Source organism: Camellia sinensis, chromosome 6 (assembly GCF_055761805.1).
Source record: "Camellia sinensis isolate YWXY chromosome 6, ASM5576180v1, whole genome shotgun sequence".
In the NCBI taxonomy this organism is placed as follows: Eukaryota; Viridiplantae; Streptophyta; class Magnoliopsida; order Ericales; family Theaceae; genus Camellia; species Camellia sinensis.
Window position 1 is genome coordinate 89115678 of NC_138966.1, and position 22145 is coordinate 89137822.

A 22145-nucleotide genomic window follows, 5' to 3' on the forward strand; every position below is an offset into this window, starting at 1 on the left:
TTATATCTCACCCCCCTCTGTAGAATTGAATAGTCCATCATATGTCGGATACCATATTCGGATGAATTGTTAGTCCGTACTTCAATTGTTTAACCAAATATCGGATTAATAATTTTGGTAGTGTTTGTTTTGAAGGATAAGGCCATGGGATTGGACCAATCGTCCATCTGGACTAATAATCTATTGTTTGGTTGTTCAATTTTGCTCCAAACTATTAGTTCCAAATATGTAGGACTATTGTGTCCTATGGGGAGGGGTGGGACACAAATGGGAGGATAAATGAGATATGGGGATAAGGGGGTGAAATGACCATTTTGACTCTCTACTATTTAATTATGTATTATATTTAGTAAAATTTAATAAAATTTAAATGTCATAATTTAAAAATAAAATAATTTTATTTAATTTTTATTGATGTTTTATTTATTAATTTTTTAAAATAATTTTTTATAGATCTTTTATGGGAAAATTATTTATAAGTCCTATTAGGGAGACTTATGTTACATATGGTCCTACTAAAAAACTTATGTTCTCGTAAGTCCTGTGGGAAGTTTGTTGACACATTTACCCTCAATATTAGTTGTTAATATCATAAATAATAGTAAAACCATATATAGGAAATTGAATGTTACCATAGATCATATCTATATAAACGTAATGTAACGTAACGTGACACCTACATAAACGTAACGTGACACCTATGATCTATGGCAACATTTAATTTTCTATTTAAGAAATTGAATGTTACCATAGATCATATCTACATAAACGTAACGTGACACCAACATAAACAAGCAACATTTTCACATTCAATTTAAAAAAATAAAAACTCATTAAGTTTGCGAAACGTTACGTTACGTTTATGTAGGTGTCACGTTACGTTACGTTTATATAGGTGTCACATTACATTACATTTATGTAGGTGTCACATTACGTTACGTTTATGTAAGTGTCACGTCACGTTACGTTTATGTAGGATCTTGTGGAATACATTCCTATCTAAATAGGACTTGAGACTCTATAAGAAGTTACACAGGATTTAGCCTACCATAAGTGTCTGAAAAATGACTTATAAATAAGTCTTCCATATTTTATTGATGTTTTGTTTTAAAATTTTGTTTATATTTTATTTAATTTCATTATTTAAATGTTAATAGATGTTTTATTTAATTTCATTATTTAATTATTATTATTTTTTAAAAAATAAATTTATTTAAAATTTTAATTAAAAAATAACATATATTTTTATTGATATTTTTATTTATTTAATTTTAAAAAAATAAATTTATTTAATTGCGTAAAAAATAAAATAAAATAAAATTTTATTTGATCTAGCTAAAAATAATTAAAATATTAAAGATATGTTTAATATTGCTATTACTTAGTAAATAATTGAAAATGGTAAAATAGTCATTTGAGCATTTATCATTCTTCATAATATGCCAAACAAATATATGATTCAATAGAATAATCCAATCTAGACATTTAATCCCATGACCAAACAAACATAAGATACAAATTCAAACTAACCAAATAGTCCAGAGACAATGTATGCCAGGACTAACAGTCAAGTGGATTCCAATCCCCCTTATCCAGTCTGTCCAAACAAACACACCACTAATCCAATCCCAAACTCATATTCATCTAAACAAACATGACCTCAGTGTTTAAGAATAGGTCAATTGTATAACTTTTTGTTGATGATTTAGATAACCATCTAATTAGATCAATTTACTTATTTTTGCTATAACTAAGCAAGGCTTTTGCTTACAATAAGCAAAGCAATAAGAATAACAAGAGATTGCTCCAATATCCACAACATTTATTTGTGACAACAAAAAAAAAATTAATTCCTTTGGCAAAGCCCAGTGCAAAATCCACAAAATAAATGCTTCAAGAATGTCGATAGAAACTAATATACCAATATTATTCGATGCAAAATAAGCATTCGATCATATCCTAAATAGAGAATGACACTAATTAATAGAACAAACCATCAAGAAGCTTAGACTTTGACAGTTGTAACATGGTTCAAGAGCTTGTAAGACACATCCCAAGATGTTTTCCCAGCCTCGGTTTTCAAGTGATGGATCTTCCCATCCGTCTCTTGTTCAAGGCGCTTGACGTTGGCACCTGAATCTCCGCTGCTCTGTTTTTATGACCATTTGGGCAATTCAAAAGGCTGAATTAGCACACCCATAACAGTTTGTGGAGTCCAAAAATTCATTGTTTGATGTATGAATTTTTACTAAAATTTTCAAAGCAAACATCAGATAACAATTGCTAACCGAGTCATGAACACACAAGACTATGATTAAGTTCACCAATTGTTATTTGATGTTAGCAATTCTCAAAATTTTGCAAGGCAAACATAAAATTGGTGGGAACAATTGATGGAAGGTGAGGCTCAGAATGCTTAGTAAATATAGATCTACACAAAGTGGTTTACGAATGTATGTTTACCTCTGTGACTTTTCTTTGAAACTCGAGTTCCATTTGGGATCGGTATTCAGCTACCTCCTTTTCAGCCTCTTCTTTGGCTTGTTTTAGTCTAGCCATTTTTTCTCAAGAAAGAAGACCAAAGTCATTAGCAAATAAGTTTCAGAAATCATTCCTCAATAATCATGCAGTATTAAGGTATAACTATTTAAAAATTAAAAAAAAAATTAAAAAAATTGAACTTTTACTATTTATAATGATTCTTGTATGCTTAGCAGTTAGTATGTTTTAGTAGTCAGATTACAGCGCGGGCCAATGCCTCTCCATGGATTCGAACCTGAAATCTAACACTCCTTGATACCTAAGTGTCCTCTCCATGACCACTTGGCAATTGCCGGGGGTCATTGTATTGTTGTTAGTACGATAGTATCTAAAACTGGGAATTGTACACTTGCACTATATGCATGAAACCACTGATTTCAAGAGAATGACAAACACTGAAGATAAGAAAATTAGATAGAAGTCATTGAACAACTTCACCCCGTAAGGTATGATCCCAAAGCTTGAAAACCATAAATGTGCTTGTAAGAGGGGCTAATTTGAGCCCACTAAATTATTTAGGCCCAATAGCCCAAGATTAGTGGGCCCGAATTTATCGCAAGTCCAAGAATCGGTGGGCCCAGATTTATCGCCATCAAACGGATTGAATCGCTCTAAGCCTCGAAAGGGTCCGGATCCACGAACCTAGAGACTTACTCGGGCCCGGACTCGAAAGGGTATTAAACAAGCCTAGAGATCCGAGGCACTCGGACTCGAAAGGATTCGGACCTACGAATCTAGAGATCCAAAGCACTTGGCTTCGAACGGATTCAAACGCAATCTAGAAGTCGCTCCGTTAATGAGTCCCAGAACACTTGCGGGCTCGGAGCTTTCCGGGATCTACGCACCAGAACTATGGGCGTAATGGAGTTCGAACAAAGGACCCGATCCCGAGGACGGTGAGTGGAGATAAATTCACTCTTCGGTTAAACTAGCCTATACCCAGGTCGAGGTGGCACGACCCCGGGGGGTCCATGAGACTCGGCAATATTTTTGCGGCAGGACGTCCTCTGGGACTACCCCTGACCCTTTGGGATGATTGGGGATCATTGGTTAGGTGTGGCTAAGAAGAAGGGTTCACCGAGGGATTGATCTCCTCTTCGAGGTTTTCTCATCCTCGGAGAAGTCACCTCCTCGGAGAAGTCACCTCCTCGGACAAGGTGGTTAGAGAGAATATCCCCCATGTGCCTTGCACATGGGCTCCATCCTACATCATGAGGTGCTTATAAATAGCACCCACCCATAGCTTTACAAGGGATGAATGATTTTGGAGATTTTTCAACTCTTGGGAAAGAACTAATTTCTCATCTCTATTATCAACCTTGAGAGTGAAAGTGGGAGATCCCTGGGAGAGCCTTGCCATTATTCTATTCTCTAGCCATTTTGCCTTCTTCTTCACCCAATCTCTTATCTCCATCATCTCCTTTGTTGTTGTGTTCCTAAGTTGAGATTATTGAAGAATCTAAGCCTCTCACTATATTCTAGAGAATTCGAAGTTGTTCTTTAAGGATCTTCGAAGATCTTCGAATTTTCTAACTCTTTTCTTGAACCCTTTCCTACATTTTGGCGACTCTGCTGGGGAGGCGGATTGTTTAATGGTCTCAACGAGATCTAGAATCCACACAACTCCAACAAGGATGGCGGGAGAAGATGAAGTTCACCAACAAGGATCCTCTAATGGTGGTGATGACAGAACCATGGCTCCAGATCAACCACTTTTACTTGAAGCCATTCAAGGACTTCAAAATACTCAGCAAGAGATTCTTACCACTCTTCAGAATCTCACTCACACCATGTTGGTGATGAGTTCTAACTTTGCACCGGCGCCAAACGGAAATCAAACTGGTGGTGGAGTTATTCCCGCCGGAGCGCAAAATCAAATCCAAGGAGAAGTAGGCCCCAATCAGCCTATGGCTCATGGCAACACGGCCACAGTAACACATGCTCAAACCACAATAGGCGGCAGCAGTTTGCCCATGCCCGGGCTCCATGGCGTGCCGAGCCAAGATCCAATGGTGACTAGGGGAGTTTCTGGTGTAATGAATGGCGCTCCAACGACTGTTGGTGTCCAGGAAAACATAAGGAGCATGATGGCGCAAAAGGGAGCTCTGCCCGTACCTAATCTTGTTACGCCATCAATAAATGTTACCCAAGCACCAAGCGGGCCTCCTTTGGTGCCGACAACAAATCTGCAAGCACAACTCAGTATAGCGGCGCCGTGCGGTGGACTCTATGGGCCTCAATTCAATATCCCATCACCAACTGGCTTGTCTATAGGCGCTGATGGCCAGTATCGTCAAATGTCCTCACCAATGATGAATTCGCAGCACTAGAATGGCCAAGACGCCCCTAGCTCAGTCTTCGGGTACATAAGCCAAGTCCCGGGAATACTACCATCAAACTCTCTCCCTCAACAGTTTCTCACTCTCGCCGATGTGTAGGCCATGTTCGATCTCGAACGGGGCAAGAGGACCTTACCCTCTTTGCCTGATCCAGACGTCAAGCCGCCTTACCCCATTGAGATGCTGAGCTATCCATACCCTGAGGGGTATACAGTGCCGAAGTTCATCAAGTTCGACGGCAAACAAGGAAATGCCCGAGAACATGTTGTGCGATTCATCGAGACTCTAGGTATTCATGGTTCAAACCACGTCCTCCGACTGAGAGAATTCTCTAAGTCCCTCACCGACCGAGCATATAGTTGGTATGTTAATTTGGCCCCAAACTCTGTCCGAAGTTGGGAGGAAATGGTTAACAAATTCCACTCCAAGTTCTTTCAAGTGGCGGAGAAGGTGACCACACTTACATTGTGTAAAGAGAAGCAACAAGAAAGTGAAGACATCCTTGACTACGTCAAAAGGTTTCAGGACAAGGCCGTGGATTGTCATGAAGCTGTTGAGGAGAGTTATCTGGTTCAAATTTGTTTAGAAGGGGCATTGAGCAGGTACAAAATATTTCTAGTTAACCACAAGCTACCCACCTTCTCGGCATTAATAGAAGCAGCTCGGAACATTAGCATTCCTCAGGCTCAGGAGTCCGGATTTAAAGCCAGTTACAAGACTAGTTTCAAGTCATCTCGTGGACCTATCGTTGCTGCTGCCTCTACCCCGGATACCCGAAATTCACAAGGAGGAGGTCATAGAGGCCAGAAAAGAAAGCAATATAATGGTGAAAAGGGGAATGTTTCTTATCTATGTGGAATCGAGGAAGTGAAAGCTCTAGTTAAGGAATGGGTGGCTGACGGAGAGCTAAAATTGCCTTATGTTGAAGAGATGCCATCAAAAAAGGACCGTGAGAGCCCTGAATTTTGTGTCTACCATCGTACATTGAAACATCCAACAGAGAAGTGTTGGACTCTCAAGAAAATCTTCAGAGATAAAGTCGAGGCAGACGAATTGAGGTTCAAAAAGCGAGGGACTCAAGACATCCGAGAACAACCATATCCTCAACACCGAGACAAGGGCAAGAATGTTGCTATGATAGCTTATGAAGGCCCAATGATCGAGGCTATCGCTAATCTCGATGACGATGACTGTTATCTGGACGACATCCTCGAGCCAGAGGGTGAGCAAGTTTACTATGGAAGTGCTCTCGATCCAGAGGGCAGAACATTTATGACTCATGGCGAAGATCCCTTTGATCCAGAAAGAGGAGAAGAATACTATGGAAGAGGAGGACACCATGTTTATGTGGCATCTTATTTTGAGGAGACCGAGGAGATGGTTAACTACGAGCCTCCAAGAGTGGAAAAAGATCCGGATCACTATGCCAAAACCCTGCAAGACTGTGTAAAGTTCAAACAGTTCTTTGACCAGCTTGGACTTTCCAGGGAGGCAAGAATGGAAATCACCAAGTCTATCATTAATATAGCCGAGGCACACCATGAGGAATGCATGTCGACTGAGGGGTCTATCCCGAGGAAGGCAAAAGAGCAATCTAGTGCCATTACTTTCTCCGAGGCTGATCGGAAGTATCCTTTTTCTCACAATCGCTCGCTTTATGTGACTGTTTTTATTAACGGGGTTGAGTTCAAAAGGGCCTTTCTAGATAGTGGAGCCTCTATCAACATTATGACTCGCGCTACTCTAGAAAAAGTCGGAATCTCTGAAGAACGCATTGTGAAGCAACCGATAGTCATCACTGGCTTCGGTGGAGAAAGGAGAGTTACTATCGGATGCGTAACAGTTGATTTAGCCGTTGGAGAGATTCGCTCGGCCACCAAGTTCCATATTATCGATTCTGAGGCAAATTATCACATCATTCAAGGGAGGACCTGGATGCATAGATATGGGGCTGTACCATCGAGTTATCATCAGTGTGTTAAGGCTAAATGGGGAAAGAAGACGGTGACAATTCAGGCTACAGAAAGGCCTTTCGAGATCCATGAAGCTCATTATTCTGATGCCATCTACTTCACCGAACTGGCTGTCGAAGAAGTTCCCACCACCTCTAAGCCTCGAGGGGTCAAAATTCCTTGTTGGGAGGATATCAAAGATGACAAGGAGCCGATGGCAGAGTTAAGTAAGCGGGCAATGTCTAGAACAGAAAGTCCGCCTATTCCTCGGAAGGTGATGAAAGTTCGAGAATGAGACAAGATGGTGTACTATTTATGAAGGTGCGGGGAGTCGGTTTCTTCAGTCACCGACTCCGAGTCAAAAGAAGAGCCTCCTGACAATGATATAGTAATAAAGCCTGAAGTGGCTCCAGAATGTATGCAAGATGGGCCGAAGCCTCAGCCCGAACAACTTATCGAAATAGATCTGAGTGATGGACAAGATGCACCGAGGCCGGTATTCGTAAGTTCGAGCCTTAGCCCAGAAAAGCGGGAACAGTTGTTAAAGTTGATAAGCCGATACTCAGATGTGTTTGCTTGGTCATATAAGGAAATGCCCGGACTAGATCCTGACCTAGTCTCCCACTATCTTGATGTGTTCCCAAACTCCAAGCTAATTAAGCAAGCTGCTCGAAAATATCATCCAGATCTCGAAGAGAAGATTAAGGAGGAGATTGAAAAACTTCAACAGGCTGGTTTCATCCGGCCAATACAGTACCCCACGTGGTTAGCAAACATCGTGCCAGTAAAGAAGAAGAATGGCCAAATCAGAGTATGTGTAGACTTTCGAGATTTGAATAAATCTTGCCCGAAGGATGAATTCCCTCTTCCTCACATCGACACCCTCGTGGATACTACCTCGGGACACCAGATGTTCTCATTCATGGATGGATTCAGTGGATACAATCAGATTAAGATGGCTAAAGAGGACGCAGAAAAGACCGCTTTTAGAACACCTCTCGGAAACTTCTTCTATACAGTCATGCCTTTCGGACTCAAGAATGCCGGTGCAACTTACCAAAGGGCTATGACTGCAATCTTTCATGACATGATCCATCATGAGATGGAAGATTATGTTGATGATCTAGTGGTGAAATCCAAGAAAGAAGAAGACCATCTCCGAGACCTTGAGAAGGTATTCAAGAGGTGCCAGAAATTCAAAATGAGGATGAATCCTCTCAAATGTGCTTTCGGGGTGACGGCCGGGAAGTTCCTCGGGTTTCTTGTACATAGGCATGGTATCGAGGCAGATGAAGACAAGGTCAAATCTATCAAAGCAATGCCTCCCCCGCATTCTCAAAAGGAGTTAAAGAAGTTCCTCGGGAATGTGTCTTATATTCAGAGGTTTATCCCAGCACTGGCAGGGATCTCTGCGCCTTTCGGCTCTTTGTTAAAAGGAGATGCCAAGTTCGAGTGGAACCAAGAGCACCAAAAGGCCTTTGAGAGAATCAAGGCGGCCTTGACCTCGCCTCAGACCATGATAGCCCCGCAGCCCGGGATGCCTCTAATGTTGTACCTAACTTCAACCCCTAAGTCCATAGGGGCATTATTGGTCCAAGATGTAGATGGAGTAGAACGCCCGGTGTATTACGTCAGTCGGAAGATTCGAGGAGCAGAAGTCCGATATACTCCAGTAGAGAGACATTGCTTAGCTTTGGTATTCACTGCCCAAAAGCTCAGACATTACTTCCTAGCACATCAGATTCAGATTGTTACTAGAAGTGATCCAATCTGATACCTCCTCAGCAAGCCTGCTCTAACCGGGAATGTGGCAAGATGGTTGTTAGCACTGGGTGAATTAGAGATCACATGTGTAGCCCCCAAGGCGATTAAAAGCCAAGCCTTAGCTGACCTCCTTGCTCAAATTCCAAGTGGTGACTATGAACCAGTGAATGAAGAAGTAAGAGGAGAGGTGCATGCAGCTATGGCTTCCGAGGAAAGCTTTTGGACATTGAGCTTTGACGGAGCAGCAGCCGGAGGTAAAGGAGAAACCGGGATAGTCCTTACAAGTAAAAGTGGGGAAAAGTTTTACTTATCTTATAAACTGGATTTCCATTGTTCGAATAATGAAGCCGAGTATGAGGCTCTTATGAGAAGCACAGTATCAAGAAGATTCAGATTCGGGGGGAGTCAAAGTTGATAGTGAAGCAAGTTTCAGGACAGTTCGTCTTAAAGGAGCCTGCCTTGGCCACATATCGAACAACAGTCCAAAGGCTTCTTGACAAATTTCAGAAGGTCGAAATAGAGCATGTGCCTCGTTCCGACAACAAGTTTTCAGATGCCCTCGCTACATTAGGGGCAAGAGTTGATATCCCAGAGGAGGAGGCGACAATTATTATCAAGAAGAGAACAGAGCCTTCGATAATACCTGAAGACAAAGGCCTTCCGGAGGACTGGAGAGGAGAAGTCCTCGAACAACTCAGAAGCAAAATTGGAAAACTGACTATGGCCAAGCTTGCCCAATTCACAATTATTCAAGATGAACTTTACTTCCGAGGAGGTACCGGATTCCTAGCCCGGTGTGTTGGCCAACAAGAAGCAAACTTTCGACTACAACAGATTCATGAAAAAATCCTGCAGGGATGGGGATATAAGTCTGTACAGAAAGATCCAAAGACATGGCTATGGTGGTATATGACGGCCACAACCCGAGCAGCTAGTGAAAGCTTTCCAAATGATCTTGTAACTCTAGGGGCAAATGTCAACATTCCGTAGAAGAAGTCTACCTATGACATTTACAGTTTGCATTTACTGCATTGTCCATGAAGTTCTATCTTTCTTATGTTATGAAGAAATTTATTTCCTCCATATTATGTATCTCCATTAAAAGTTATTTTTTCTACATTGTATATCTTCATTGTGTTATGTTGCTTGAAACAGTTTTCAATTTTTGTTGCCTCTCAAAGAAGAAAAAGGAATGGTAGACTCAGTTACCAACCTGAAGGGAGTTTTCTTGACACAGTAGAAGTATACTTCCACTCGGACCTCCGAAGAGCAGCCATGGCTTCCATCAATGCAAGCTTCGAGGGTCTCTCTTATTGAAGTAGAGTGTGTGTTCCCATTTCGACTTCCGAAGAATAGCCCTTACTTCTGTCAGTTCAAGCTTTAAGGATCTTTCTTGCTGAAGTAGAGTGTGTTCTCCGCCTCAGACTTTCGAAAAACAGATCTTGCTTCTATCAGTGCGAGCTTCGAGGGATAGCCTTTACTTCCATTAGCTGCCGAAGTAGAAGTGCGCATCCACTCGGACTTCCGAGAGACAGCCTTGTTTCTGCTCAGACTTCTGAGGAAGAGCCTTTCGAGGGACAACTCTTGCTCTCATTAGTGCAAGTCCGAAGAACAGCCCTTGATTTCATCAATACGAGCTCCGAGGATCTTTCTTTTCAAAGTAGAGTGAACTCTTACTCGAACTCCCGAGGGATAGCCTTTGCTTCCATTAGCTGCCGAAGTAGAAGTGCGCATCCACTCGGACTTCCGAGGGACAGCCTCGTTTCTGCTCGGACTTCCGGGGGACAGCCTTGTTTTCTGCTCGGACTTCTGGGAGATAATCTTTACTTCTGTTAGTGCAAGCTTGGTAGACTCGGTTATCTTCCAGAGGAATCTTTCTTGCCAAAGTAGGGTGTGTGCTACTTTTGGACTCCCGAGGGATAGTCTTGCTTCTGTTCGGACTTCCGAGGAACAGCCCTTGCTCTCATTAGTGCGGGTTCTAAGGGCCCCCGAGGTCGTGGATTTCAAACAAAAATTTATTTGCCTGAAATAGTAGAACCGACAAATGAGATGAGCAATATCAATTTCATATCCTGATTCAGGCATTATCGGAATGGGGCAATATCAATAAATAATAATGATCTATGTAAGCTACAACAATTTTATTACTCTGAGCAAGTTTATGAAAATGCAACAATCAAGTTTTTGTCTCTTCGGGCCGGTTCCTCTCAAGCCGACGTAAAGCTACAACGGTCACACAAAATTTTGGCATCAGCTATGTATTTCCCAAGCATCCACAAGTTAAACAAACAACAATATATCATCTTTATTATTCAACGAGAGGAAGAGGGAGCCGAATTTCATATTCACAAATTTGGGACTGTTAGAGGGGTGAAGTCCGAAGCCGATGTTGGAAATTCAAGTTGAAATCAGAGAGGTTTTATAGACTGTAATCAACAGGACTGAGCTAGGCTGGGCAAGACCACGCACGTTGCGTTGAGTGGGCGAACGTGCGTGGTCGGCGTTGGACAAGTTGAGGCCGGAGGCAACAATGGTGTCGGAAAGAAGGTGGCGACCATACACGTCGCGTTGAGTGGGCAACGTGTGGTCGGTGCTGAAATAGTTGAAGCCGGTGGCCAATTTGCAGCAGAAAGCAGCGTCGGAGAAAACTAAGGCCGAGATCGGTAGAGCCAACGCTAAGGGCAGCCAAGACAGGGCGGCAGCAGTGAGTATAGCTTGGACAAACAGTAAATGAGAAGGTTGCTAGACGAACCAACGACGCGTTGAAAGGGCGACGTGGTCCACGTTGATTAATCACGGCCGAATCCAGTGAGTATGCAAAAATCGAGATTTAAACTCCGAAAAAAAAAAAATAGCGCCGGGCTGGGAGACTAACGAGCTGGATGGTGTTAGGCAAAACCACACATCGCGTTGAGTGGGCGACGTGTGGTTCGCGTTGAACAGCCGAAGACGAAGGCAAAGCATCGGGCATCCACTATTTATCTTCCGAGCATCTACAAGATCGACAAGACAATAATTAATTATTCAACAACATGACCTATATACAATATGAGGGGCTCATTCCCTCGGTTTTCGCTTGCAACAACATTTATTGTATTCTGCTCTACAAATTTCAAGACAAGTCTAACAAAATTTTCAGTAGCAGCACTAACAAAACTCAAAAGATTCAAATTATTTCTCTCTCTACACCAATGAATCTTTGCAACATTAATACCCCATCTATGTCAATATTTATCGACACAAAGTCAAGCTCCAAAATATGAATTTCAAGGCTACATTTCATCCTGAGTTCAAGATCCAGTCGGAGGGGTTCAACAAATAGCAATACCAATGTGTGTATCATCGACAACAACAGCACGTTTGTTTCTTTCTTTTCAACAGAGCAAAGTGTCATTTTGTCTACATTCAAACCAAGCTTCTGAGTAAAGTTTCAAATTCAGGAATTACAATATTCAAACATCCAATATTGTGATTTTAGCAGCATCAGATTTTGAGTCAACAAAAATGCCTCAAGACTTGCCTCTATTTCAAGGAAAAAATCAACGGAGGGCTATTCAAGTTTTATTTTCTTTAGCAATGAGCAGCAATTGACACATCAAGATTCACAAAATATATATATCAGATGTAGAGATTCTGAAATTGGGTTTACCACAAAGAAGGCTTCCACCAATTTTTCTTTAAAAAAAATAATAATAATACTTACCCACAGACTTAGAGAAGTAACGAAGAGGATGAAGACCAAAGGCGGTGTAGGCTGAGAATGGTGCACGAAACAGCGGGCAGCTAGGCAAACCAACAACGCGTTGAGTCGGCAGTGTGGTTGGCGTTGATTAATCATAGGCGGAACCAATGGCGATGGATTACAATGGGTATGAAAGTAGGGCCGAAATTCGTGAGTTCGGAGCCCCGATAAATATTGTTAAGCTAAGAAAGAATACCAACAACAAGCTGAACAGTGCTTGGTGAGACCACGCACGCCACGTTGAGTGGGCGGCATGTGTGGTCGGTGTTGGGCAGTTAAAGACAGAAGTAGCAACGCATGTGGGCAGCGCTGGATAGCCGATGCCGGTAGCAAAGATTACAGCAGAGATAAGCCGACAATAGTAAAACACCGATGGTGAGGTAGAGGAGTCGGCGTCACAATGGCTCTCAAAAGCCGGAAGCAGCAGTGTCGTCACAAGAGAAGTCAGTGTCGGTGCTAGTTGGTGAACCTTGCTCCGGAATATTTGGGTTTCTGAGAAGCTACGTCGATGAGCCGAAGTAAAGCACTCATGGTGAGCAGCGGCTTGGGTCGCGATACGCACGGTCGTCGGAGCTGGGGCAAGGTGATGGCAAGTTGGTGCTGGTGCTGGCCTGCCGTGACAGTGGCTGGGTCTTCGGCGGCGTTGATGGAAGCTGTGATGGAGGTCTGTGTGAATGGAAGCAGTGTAGTTTGTTGAAGAAGATGAGCACGTCGGTGGCCTTTAGCAGTCCTGAATGAAGTCTTCTTGGAGAGGAAGAAAGGAGCTGGGTCTGTGCCTGTTGAAGAAGACGAATTGGATCTGTGCCTGTGGCGGCTGCGCAAGAAAAAGAAAAGTGTATAGAATAGGGTTTTCGAGCCTTTCTTTAAAAAAAAATAATAAATAATAATAATAAAAAATAAAAAAAAAATGCTTTATATTTCTTTGGTTAGAATAAAAATTTATATATATACTTTTCACAGAAAAAAAAAAAAAAAAAAAAAAAAAAAAAACCAGTGGGCCCAGTGAGTACCAAAAAAAAAATTTTTGCTTGTCAATTTTTTCTGTAAATTGAAGTGCGTCATCAACTTTATCCATAGGCTCTGTCGTGACAAAATGTTTTTTTTTTTGGGGAACGTGATGCGAAACAGGGTCGAAGAAATGACAGTATGCATGTCTGAGAAATTTAAAATTTCTCATACACGCAAGGGGCAAATGTAAGAGGGGCTAATTTGAGCCCACTAAATTATTTAGGCCCAATAGCCCAAGATTAGTGGGCCCGAATTTATCGCAAGTCCAAGAATCGGTGGGCCCAGATTTATCACCATCAAACGGATTGAATCGCTCTAAGCCTCGAAAGGGTCCGGATCCACGAACCTAGAGACTTACTCGGGCCTGGACTCGAAAGGGTATTAAACAAGCCTAGAGATCCGAGGCACTCGGACTCGAAAGGATTCGGACCTACGAATCTAGAGATCCAAAGCACTTGGCTTCGAACGGATTCAAACGCAATCTAGAAGTCGCTCCGTTAATGAGTCCCAGAACACTTGCGGGCTCGGAGTTTTCCGGGATCTACGCACCAGAACTATGGGCGTAATGGAGTTCGAACAAAGGACCCGATCCCGAGGACGGTGAGTGGAGATAAATTCACTCTTCGGTTAAACTAGCCTATACCCGGGTCGAGGTGGCACGACCCCGGGGGGTCCATGAGACTCGGCAATATTTTTGCGACAGGACGTCCTCTGGGACTACCCCTGACCCTTTGGGATGATTGGGGATCATTGGTTAGGTGTGGCTAAGAAGAAGGGTTCACCGAGGGATTGATCTCCTCTTCGAGGTTTTCTCATCCTCGGAGAAGTCACCTCCTCGGACAAGGTGGTTAGAGAGAATATCCCCCATGTGCCTTGCACATGGGCTCCATCCTACATCATGAGGTGCTTATAAATAGCACCCACCCATAGCTTTACAAGGGATGAATGATTTTGGAGATTTTTCAACTCTTGGGAAAGAACTAATTTCCCATCTCCATTATCAACCTTGAGAGTGAAAGTGGGAGATCCCTGAGAGAGCCTTGCCATTATTCTATTCTCTAGCCATTTTGCCTTCTTCTTCACCCAATCTCCTATCTCCATCATCTCCTTTGTTGTTGTGTTCCTAAGTTGAGATTATTGAAGAATCTAAGCCTCTCACTATATTCTAGAGAATTCGAAGTTGTTCTTTAAGGATCTTCGAAGATCTTCGAATTTTCTAACTCTTTTCTTGAACCCTTTCCTACAGTGCTAAATCTATCAGCACCCTGTATTTTTTGTTTCAAGAACATACTTGTTGGAAATGGTTATAAAATTCTGGGTAAAACCAGAATTTTTTTTTAAGTTTGGTCTATTTTTTAGGTGGGCCCTGAGCGTCGATTTACGCGGGTCAAAGTGGTAACGCGTTCTATGCCGTGTTGTGATTCACGTGGTATATTTGGTTGCTCAAAACCATTACCGAGTGAATGGGAAATTGAAACCAAAGTGTGCTCCATGGAAATAAAGTTTATTGGAAATTCCTTAAGGTTGTAAAATAGCTTGTCCTACATTGATTTGATGGGAAGTTTTGAATGGATTTATAAGGTTTGGGTTTGGTACTTGAGGTATGCCCCAAGGGGTACCCAAGTGTTTTAGAGGGAGATGTTATGGGCAAAATAGGCTAGATCCATTGGACCCAAAAATCACCACACACGTGCGCTACCATCCGAGTGGGCTGGGCCTGGGCTTCAACGCGGGTGCATGGTGTGTGGTTGGGTTGGGCTTGTTCAGCCCAATATTAATCTTTTTGGGTCAAAAACAGTTGAATTTAATTTTATTTTTGGTAAAATAAAATCCATAATTCAAAATTAAACTGGTTTGGTTTTACTGTACACCCAAGCAGGGCCCTTCCCATTTTTGTTATCTGTTTGAATTGTAATCCAACAGATTCAAATCTGTTTGAATTCAAAACCAACAGGTTTCATACCTATTCAATTCAAAACCTACAGCCACCATTACATCTATAAATAAGACAGCCCTTATTTGGATTTTGTAACTCTAATTTTTCGTCCTTCATAATTCTACAAACATCCTCTTCATTTTGCTGCATTATTTTTTTAGTGTGTTCGTTAGGCAAACAATTTGTAGTGCTGCTATTGTTTGTAGTAGATCATTTTATCTTGGGAGATAGTCGTCCAAATTCTGAAAGCACCATGGAGATGACGAATCTGTCTTAAGGACACAGTGTCAAGCACTGGACTTGATCAAATTATAATTCGAAGAAATTAAATCAAGTAAGTTATTTAATTTATTTTCAGTGTTATTATTATTTATTTAAATCAGATTTTAATTTTGTTTTTGTAACAAAATAAAATCTGTTTTTATTTATTTATTTTTATTTCAAGTTTGATTTTTGTAATCAAACAAATTCTCTCATTTCCTTTATTTCTTTATATTCTGGTTGTTGTTTAGTACACAACAGAATTTAATTTATTTAAATCCAGTGAAGATTGTCCTACAATCTTAAGACAGATTTTTATTTTTGGTATCTTCATTGTATTTAATTTTCTGTGTTTTCAAAGTAATATTCTGGTTAGAAAAACAAATAGTGATTTATGTTATTTGACAGATAGTAGTAATATACTGTCTCTTTTCTTTGACAACTAGTAGTAATATATTGGTGTTATTAACAATTACAGAATATTATTTAGTATTACAGAAAATTATTTTGGTATTTTATTTTTCTAGTTTTAGTAACAAGGAAAATAAAATTATATTATTTTCTACTTTTAGTAACAAAGAAAATAAAATTATTTTGTGTTTTAATTTATTTTCTGGTTTTGGTAACTAGAAAATTATTTTGTATTTTTTCTGATTTTTGTAATCAGATAGTTTTATGGTATTTTATTTTCTAGTTTCAGTAACAAGGAAAATAAAATTACAGTATTTTCTAGTTTTAGTAACAAGAAAAATAAAATGATTTTGTGTTATAATTTATTTTCTAGTTTTAGTAACTAGAAAATTAATTTGTGGTTTGGTTTTCTGATTTTTTGTAATCAGATATTATTTCGGTATTTTATTTTACTAGTTTAAACAACAAGGAAAATAAAATTATTTTATGTTATAATTTATTTTCTGGTTTTAGTAACTAGAAAATTAATTTTGTTAATTTATCATAGTTCTTTTGACTTTATCGTAGTACATGGGAGAATTTGTTTCTGGAGTAAAATATTAATTTACAAACAAATTTTATTTTCATTACAAAGAAACCTTTGTAACAAGTTTAGTTTCTTTATTGGTTTTTTGAATCATTTTTACATTTCTATGTGTGGATCTGTAGTTGTGAATAGTTTCTGCATATGAGTCGGAATAATATATATATTCACAAGGACTTTTGCATGCATATTTAATTAGTTTATTTATGTACAAATCAAACTTATTAAATGAAGGTATGCTTTGTCATTTTGGAGTTTAAAATTCAAAACGCATTGAATTTTATTTATGAGTTGAGAATCTTTTTATTTCATGATGCAAATTTTGGGATCATGCATGATTAATTTATTTTGTTAATTCATTATTTTTAGTTGATGCGTTTGATATACATGTATGATGTCAACTCAAGTTATTTCTTAACAAAAATTTTATATGATTTGAAATGTTAAATTGATATGTTGATTAATTTGAGTTTTTCCAATCAATTTTGAATGGGTGTTTAAACACCAGAGAAATTTAAACATGAAGATGTATGTATTTATATCGTTCCATTTAATTGGAAAGTAAATTTAAGAAATCTTTTATGTTGATTTTTAGTTTATTTTGAATTATGTGAAATGAGATATCATTAATAATTATTTTACTTGCATAGTACAATTTGTTAAACCATGAACCATTTTATTAATATGGAAGTGTATCTCTTGCATTAGTTGAAATAATTTAATTTTCTTCTGTCACAAATATTTTTATGACAGTGACATTATTTGTTATTGAGTTGCAAGAATGTATACAATCAAATGGGTTTTTGAATTGTTTGATTCTTAGGCAAAATTTTTTATGAGGATATGATTTTGTCAAAACATTAATTCTGACTTGAGTAGTCATAATTATTTTGGTTTTTTCTTGAATTTGTTTTGAAATTCATTGATTTATATCAGAAGTAATAGAGGTGGTGAATATGATGCACCATTAAATGAATTTTGTGCACAACATGGCATTATTCACCAAACTACAGCCCCTTATTCTCCACAGCAAAATGGAATTGCTGAAAGGAAGAATAGAACCCTAAAAGAAATGATGAATATCATATTACTAAGTTCAGGCTTACTACAGAACTTGTGGAGGAAAGCAATATTGTCTGCTAATTATGTTCTTAATAGAATACCCCACAAGAAAATAAACAGCACTCCTTATGAATTGTGGAAAGGTCGACCGCCTTCCTACCAATACTTAAAAGTGTGGGGGTGTTTGGCAAAAGTTGAAGTTTCTGTTCCTAAAAAGACTAAGATTGGACCAAAAACAGTAAATTGTGTGTTTATTGGTTATGCTCAGAATAGTAGTGCATATCGGTTTCTGACTTATAAATCAGAAATACCTGATATAAATGTGAGCACTATTATAGAGTTAAGGAATGTTGTGTTTTTTGAACATGTCTTTCTTTACAAGAAAGGACAGGAATTAAGTTCACAGAAAAGAACTTATGATTGTACACAAAGTCAAGAGACTAATGACAATCAAACACAAGAGACTAGTAATGGTCTCGACCAACAGGATTTAACTAATGATGAACCAAGACGAAATAAAAGAGCGAGAACATCAAAATCCTTTGGTCCAGATTTTTTGACATACCTATTAGAAAATGAACCTCAAAACTTTAAAGCAGCAATGACAGGTCCTGAAGCACCTTTGTGGAAAAAGGCTGTTAATAATGAAATTACATCCATTATGGAAAATCATACTTGGGAATTGGTGGACCTTCCACCAGGTTCTAAACCTCTTGGATATAAATGGACATTCAAGAGAAAAATGAAAGCAGATGGTTCAATTGACAAGTATAAAGCAAGACTTGTAGTTAAAGGTTACAGACAAAAGGAAGGTCTGGACTATTTTGACACATATTCCCCTATGACGAGAATAACATCCATTCGCATGCTTATTGCTATAGCAGCGTTGTTTAATTTAGAAATACATCAAATGGATGTTAAGACAGCTTTCTTAAACGGTGATCTAAATGAAGAGATCTATATGGAGCAACCCGAAGGGTTTATAGTATCAGGGCAAGAAAAGAAAGTTTGTCGACTTGTAAAATCCCTTTATGGATTAAAACAAGCACCTAAGCAATGGTATAAAAAATTTGATCATGCAATGCTTACTAATGGGTTTAAGATAAACGAATGTGACAAATGCGTCTATGTTAAAAACACTGACCAAGGATATGTCATAGTTTGTCTTTATGTGGATGACATGCTTATCATTGGAAGCAGTCAAAACATGATCAAATCAACTAAGCAGATGCTTAAAGATTTGATATGAAAGATATGAGGGTCGCAGATGTTATATCAGGAATGAAAATTACTAAAACATCTGACGGATATGCATTATCTCAATCACATTATATTGAGAAAATTCTTGATAAATTTATCAAGGATGATATGAATTTAGCTAGAACACCTATAGACGTTAACCTTTATTTATCAAAAAATAAATGTGATGCAGTGTCTCAGTTAAAATACTCCCAAATCATTGGAAGCCTAATGTATCTAATGAATTGTACTCGTCTTGATATAACTTATGCTATTAGTACATTGAGTAGGTACACTAGTAACCCCGGAGAAGATCATTGGAAAGCGATCATTCGGGTTCTTAGATATCTAAGATTCATCCATGATCATGGTTTGAACTTTACTCGATATCCAGCAGTACTTGAAGGTTATTGTGATGCAAATTGGATATCGGATACTAAAGATTCAAAATCCACAAGTAGATATGTCTTTACTCTAGGAGGCACTGCTGTTTCTTAGAAATCCACGAAACAAACATGCATCGCACGATCCACAATGGAATCCGAGTTCATTGCTTTGGACAAAGCAGAAGAAGAAGCCAAATGGCTTTGTCACTTCTTAGAAGACATTCCAATGTGGTCAAAACCTGTGCCAGCTATTTGCATTCATTGTGATAGTCAATCTGTAATAGGCAGGGCACAAAATCATATGTATAACGGTAAGTCACGACATATTCGTTGTCGACATAATACCGTAAGGCAATTGTTGTCAAATGGAATAATCTCAATAGATTATATAAAATCTAAAGAGAATATTGCAGATCCATTAACAAAAGATTTGACAAAAGAGCTAGTGTATAGTTCATCAAAGGGGATGGGATTAAAGCCTATTACACAAAAGTCGTCATAATGGTAACCCTACTTATATGACTAGAGATCCCAAGAACTAAGTTCAAAGGGACAACTAAGTTATGTATGGCTCGCCAGAAATCACCAAAGGGATTAAAATTCCCTACCCATTCATATGGTGAGAGTGATATCTGCAACATATGTTGTATGTAGGGGTATAAGATAAGCTTTGCTTTTAATGATCACTTATATCTTGATTAAGGAATAAAATCAAGACGAGTATAAGGAGATACTCACAATAAGAATCACTTATATGAGTGTTGAACTGGGGCCGGTTCTATGAGAATGAAGAGGCTAATTTCTCTAGAAACACTTATGAAAATCAGGCGCGTTCAAGGCCAAAATGAACACAACAGTGAGAACCACGATATGTTAGAAGATATTTTGTGTGAAATCTATTGTCTTAGCTTACACAAACGGCTGAACAATTCAAGGCATCGCGTCCATTGGTTAGCCAGTAAGTCCGATAGGTTATCACTAGGGAAGGTTCAAGGCCGAAAGCTACCTATCCTGATGCAAGATATTTTCGACTTATGCTTTTTCGATAAATCTACATATTGTTGTATTTTCGTTGTCATCAAATTCCATTCATGTAGGGGATTGTTGGAAATGGTTATAAAATTCTGGGTAAAATCAGAATTTTTTCCTAAGTTTGGTCTATTTTTTAGGTGGGCCCCGAGCGTCGATTTATGCGGGTCAAAGTGGTAACGCGTTCTATGCCGCGTTGTGATTCACGTGGTATATTTGGTTGCTCAAAACCATTACCGAGTGAATGGGAAATTGAAGCCAAAGTGTGCTCCATGGAAATGAAGTTTTGGTGGAAATTCCTTAAGGTTGTAAAATGGCTTGTCCCACATTGATTTGATGGGAAGTTTTGAATGGGTTTATAAGGCTTGGGTTTGGTACTTGAGGTGTGCCCTAAGGGGTACCCAAGTGTTTTAGAGGAAGAGATTATGGGCAAAATGGGCTAGACCCATTAGACCTAAAAATCACCGCGCGCGCCGCCGCTGCCGTTTCCTTCGCCGTCGCCGTCCGGGCGGTCTGGGCTGGGCCTCGGCTTCAACGCGAGTGTGTGGTTGGGTTGGGCTTGTTCGGCCAAATATTAATCTTTTTGAGTAAAAAATATTTGAATTTAATTTTATTTTTGGTAAAATAAAATCCAGAATTCAAAATTAAACTGGTTTGGTTTTATTGTACATCCAAACAGGGCCCTTCCCAGAATTAAACTGGTCCGGATTTATTGTACACCTAAACAGGGCCCTTCCCATTTTTGTTATCTGTTTGAATTGTAATCCAACAGATTCAAATCTGTTTGAATTCAAAACCAACAGGTTTCATACCTATTTAATTCAAAACCTACAGCCACCATTACATCTATAAATAAGACAGCCCTCATTTGGATTTTGTAACTCTAATTTTTCGTCCTTTATAATTCTGCAAACATCCTCTTCATTTTGCTGCATTATTTTCTTGTCAGAGAGAGTATAAACACTTAGTGTGTTCGTTAGGCAAACAATTTGTAGTGCTGCTATTGTTTGTAGTAGATCATTTTATCTTGGGAGATAGTCGTCCAAATTCTGAAAGCACTATGGAGATGACGAATCTGTCTTAAGGATACAGTGTCAAACACTGGACTTGATCAAATTATAATTCGAAGAAATTAAATCAAGTAAGTTATTTAATTTATTTTCAGTGTTATTATTATTTATTTAAATCAGCTTTTAATTTTATTTTTGTAACAAAATAAAATCTATTTTTATTTATTTATTTTTATTTCTAGTTTGATTTTTGTAATTAAATAAATTCTCTCATTTCTTTTATTTCTTTATATTCTGGTTGTTGTTTAGTATATAACAGAATTTAATTTATTTAAATACAATACTTCCACAAGACAAAAGGAAAAGATTTTTAAGAAGTCTGTTAATCCTTGTATTGAAGAGTCCTATTATACTAGAATCATCCCATAGATGTATATTCTTATCTAAATTTATATATAATTATAAACTGACTCAGATAAAAATTGAATAGGAATCACGTGAGGGAAATCGCAGTTTACCACTTCTGGCAGCATTGACAATTTGCTGAGCCTCTTGTTCAGCAGCTAGCAGTCTTTGAATTCCACCTTCACTCCTATTAGTATTCATACTTCACTGCAGTTCTGCATGGAATTTCAAAATAATCAGGATAGAACCAAATGCAGCAAAGAAATGTGTATGGATCAAACAGTCGACATTTGGGGTGTACAGTATATGTGTCCAACATGTTTAGTTGAACATTTTCTTAGTAATTCAAGTTAATCACAAAACTACGAATAAACACTTTGTGTCACATATTCAAACTATTATAAAATTGAAATTGCAATAATTTATACATAGTTAGTACTCTAGTTTTTTAAATTTTATCAAATTAACATATTCCCT

The 22145-nt window shown here is 38.8% G+C and overlaps 1 protein-coding gene across 1 annotated transcript; it reads right to left on the reverse strand.

Moving 5' to 3' along the window:
• Nucleotides 1-1876: 1876 nt before the first annotated feature.
• On the reverse strand, nucleotides 1877-21886 carry LOC145792764 (V-type proton ATPase subunit G-like). The gene is made up of 3 exons (XM_082874170.1): nucleotides 21782-21886; nucleotides 2464-2564; nucleotides 1877-2149 (listed from the first exon to the last, which is right to left on the reverse strand). The coding sequence occupies exons 1-3, from the start codon at nucleotides 21867-21869 to the stop codon at nucleotides 2006-2008; spliced, it is 333 nt and encodes a 110-aa protein (XP_082730296.1). The 5' UTR covers nucleotides 21870-21886; the 3' UTR covers nucleotides 1877-2005.
• Nucleotides 21887-22145: the final 259 nt, after the last annotated feature.

What these genes read in the sequence shown, in the direction of transcription:
- LOC145792764 (XM_082874170.1), bottom strand. Translation starts at nt 21,869, where the DNA reads ATGAATACTAATAGGAGTGAAGGTGGAATTCAAAGACTGCTAGCTGCT. An exon ending in TGTCAATGCTGCCAGAAGTG is followed by an intron (nt 2,565 to 21,781) that starts GTAAACTGCGAT and finishes TTCTTTCTTGAG; the next exon opens with AAAAAATGGCTAGACTAAAA. An exon ending in TTCAAAGAAAAGTCACAGAG is followed by an intron (nt 2,150 to 2,463) that starts GTAAACATACAT and finishes TCATAAAAACAG; the next exon opens with AGCAGCGGAGATTCAGGTGC.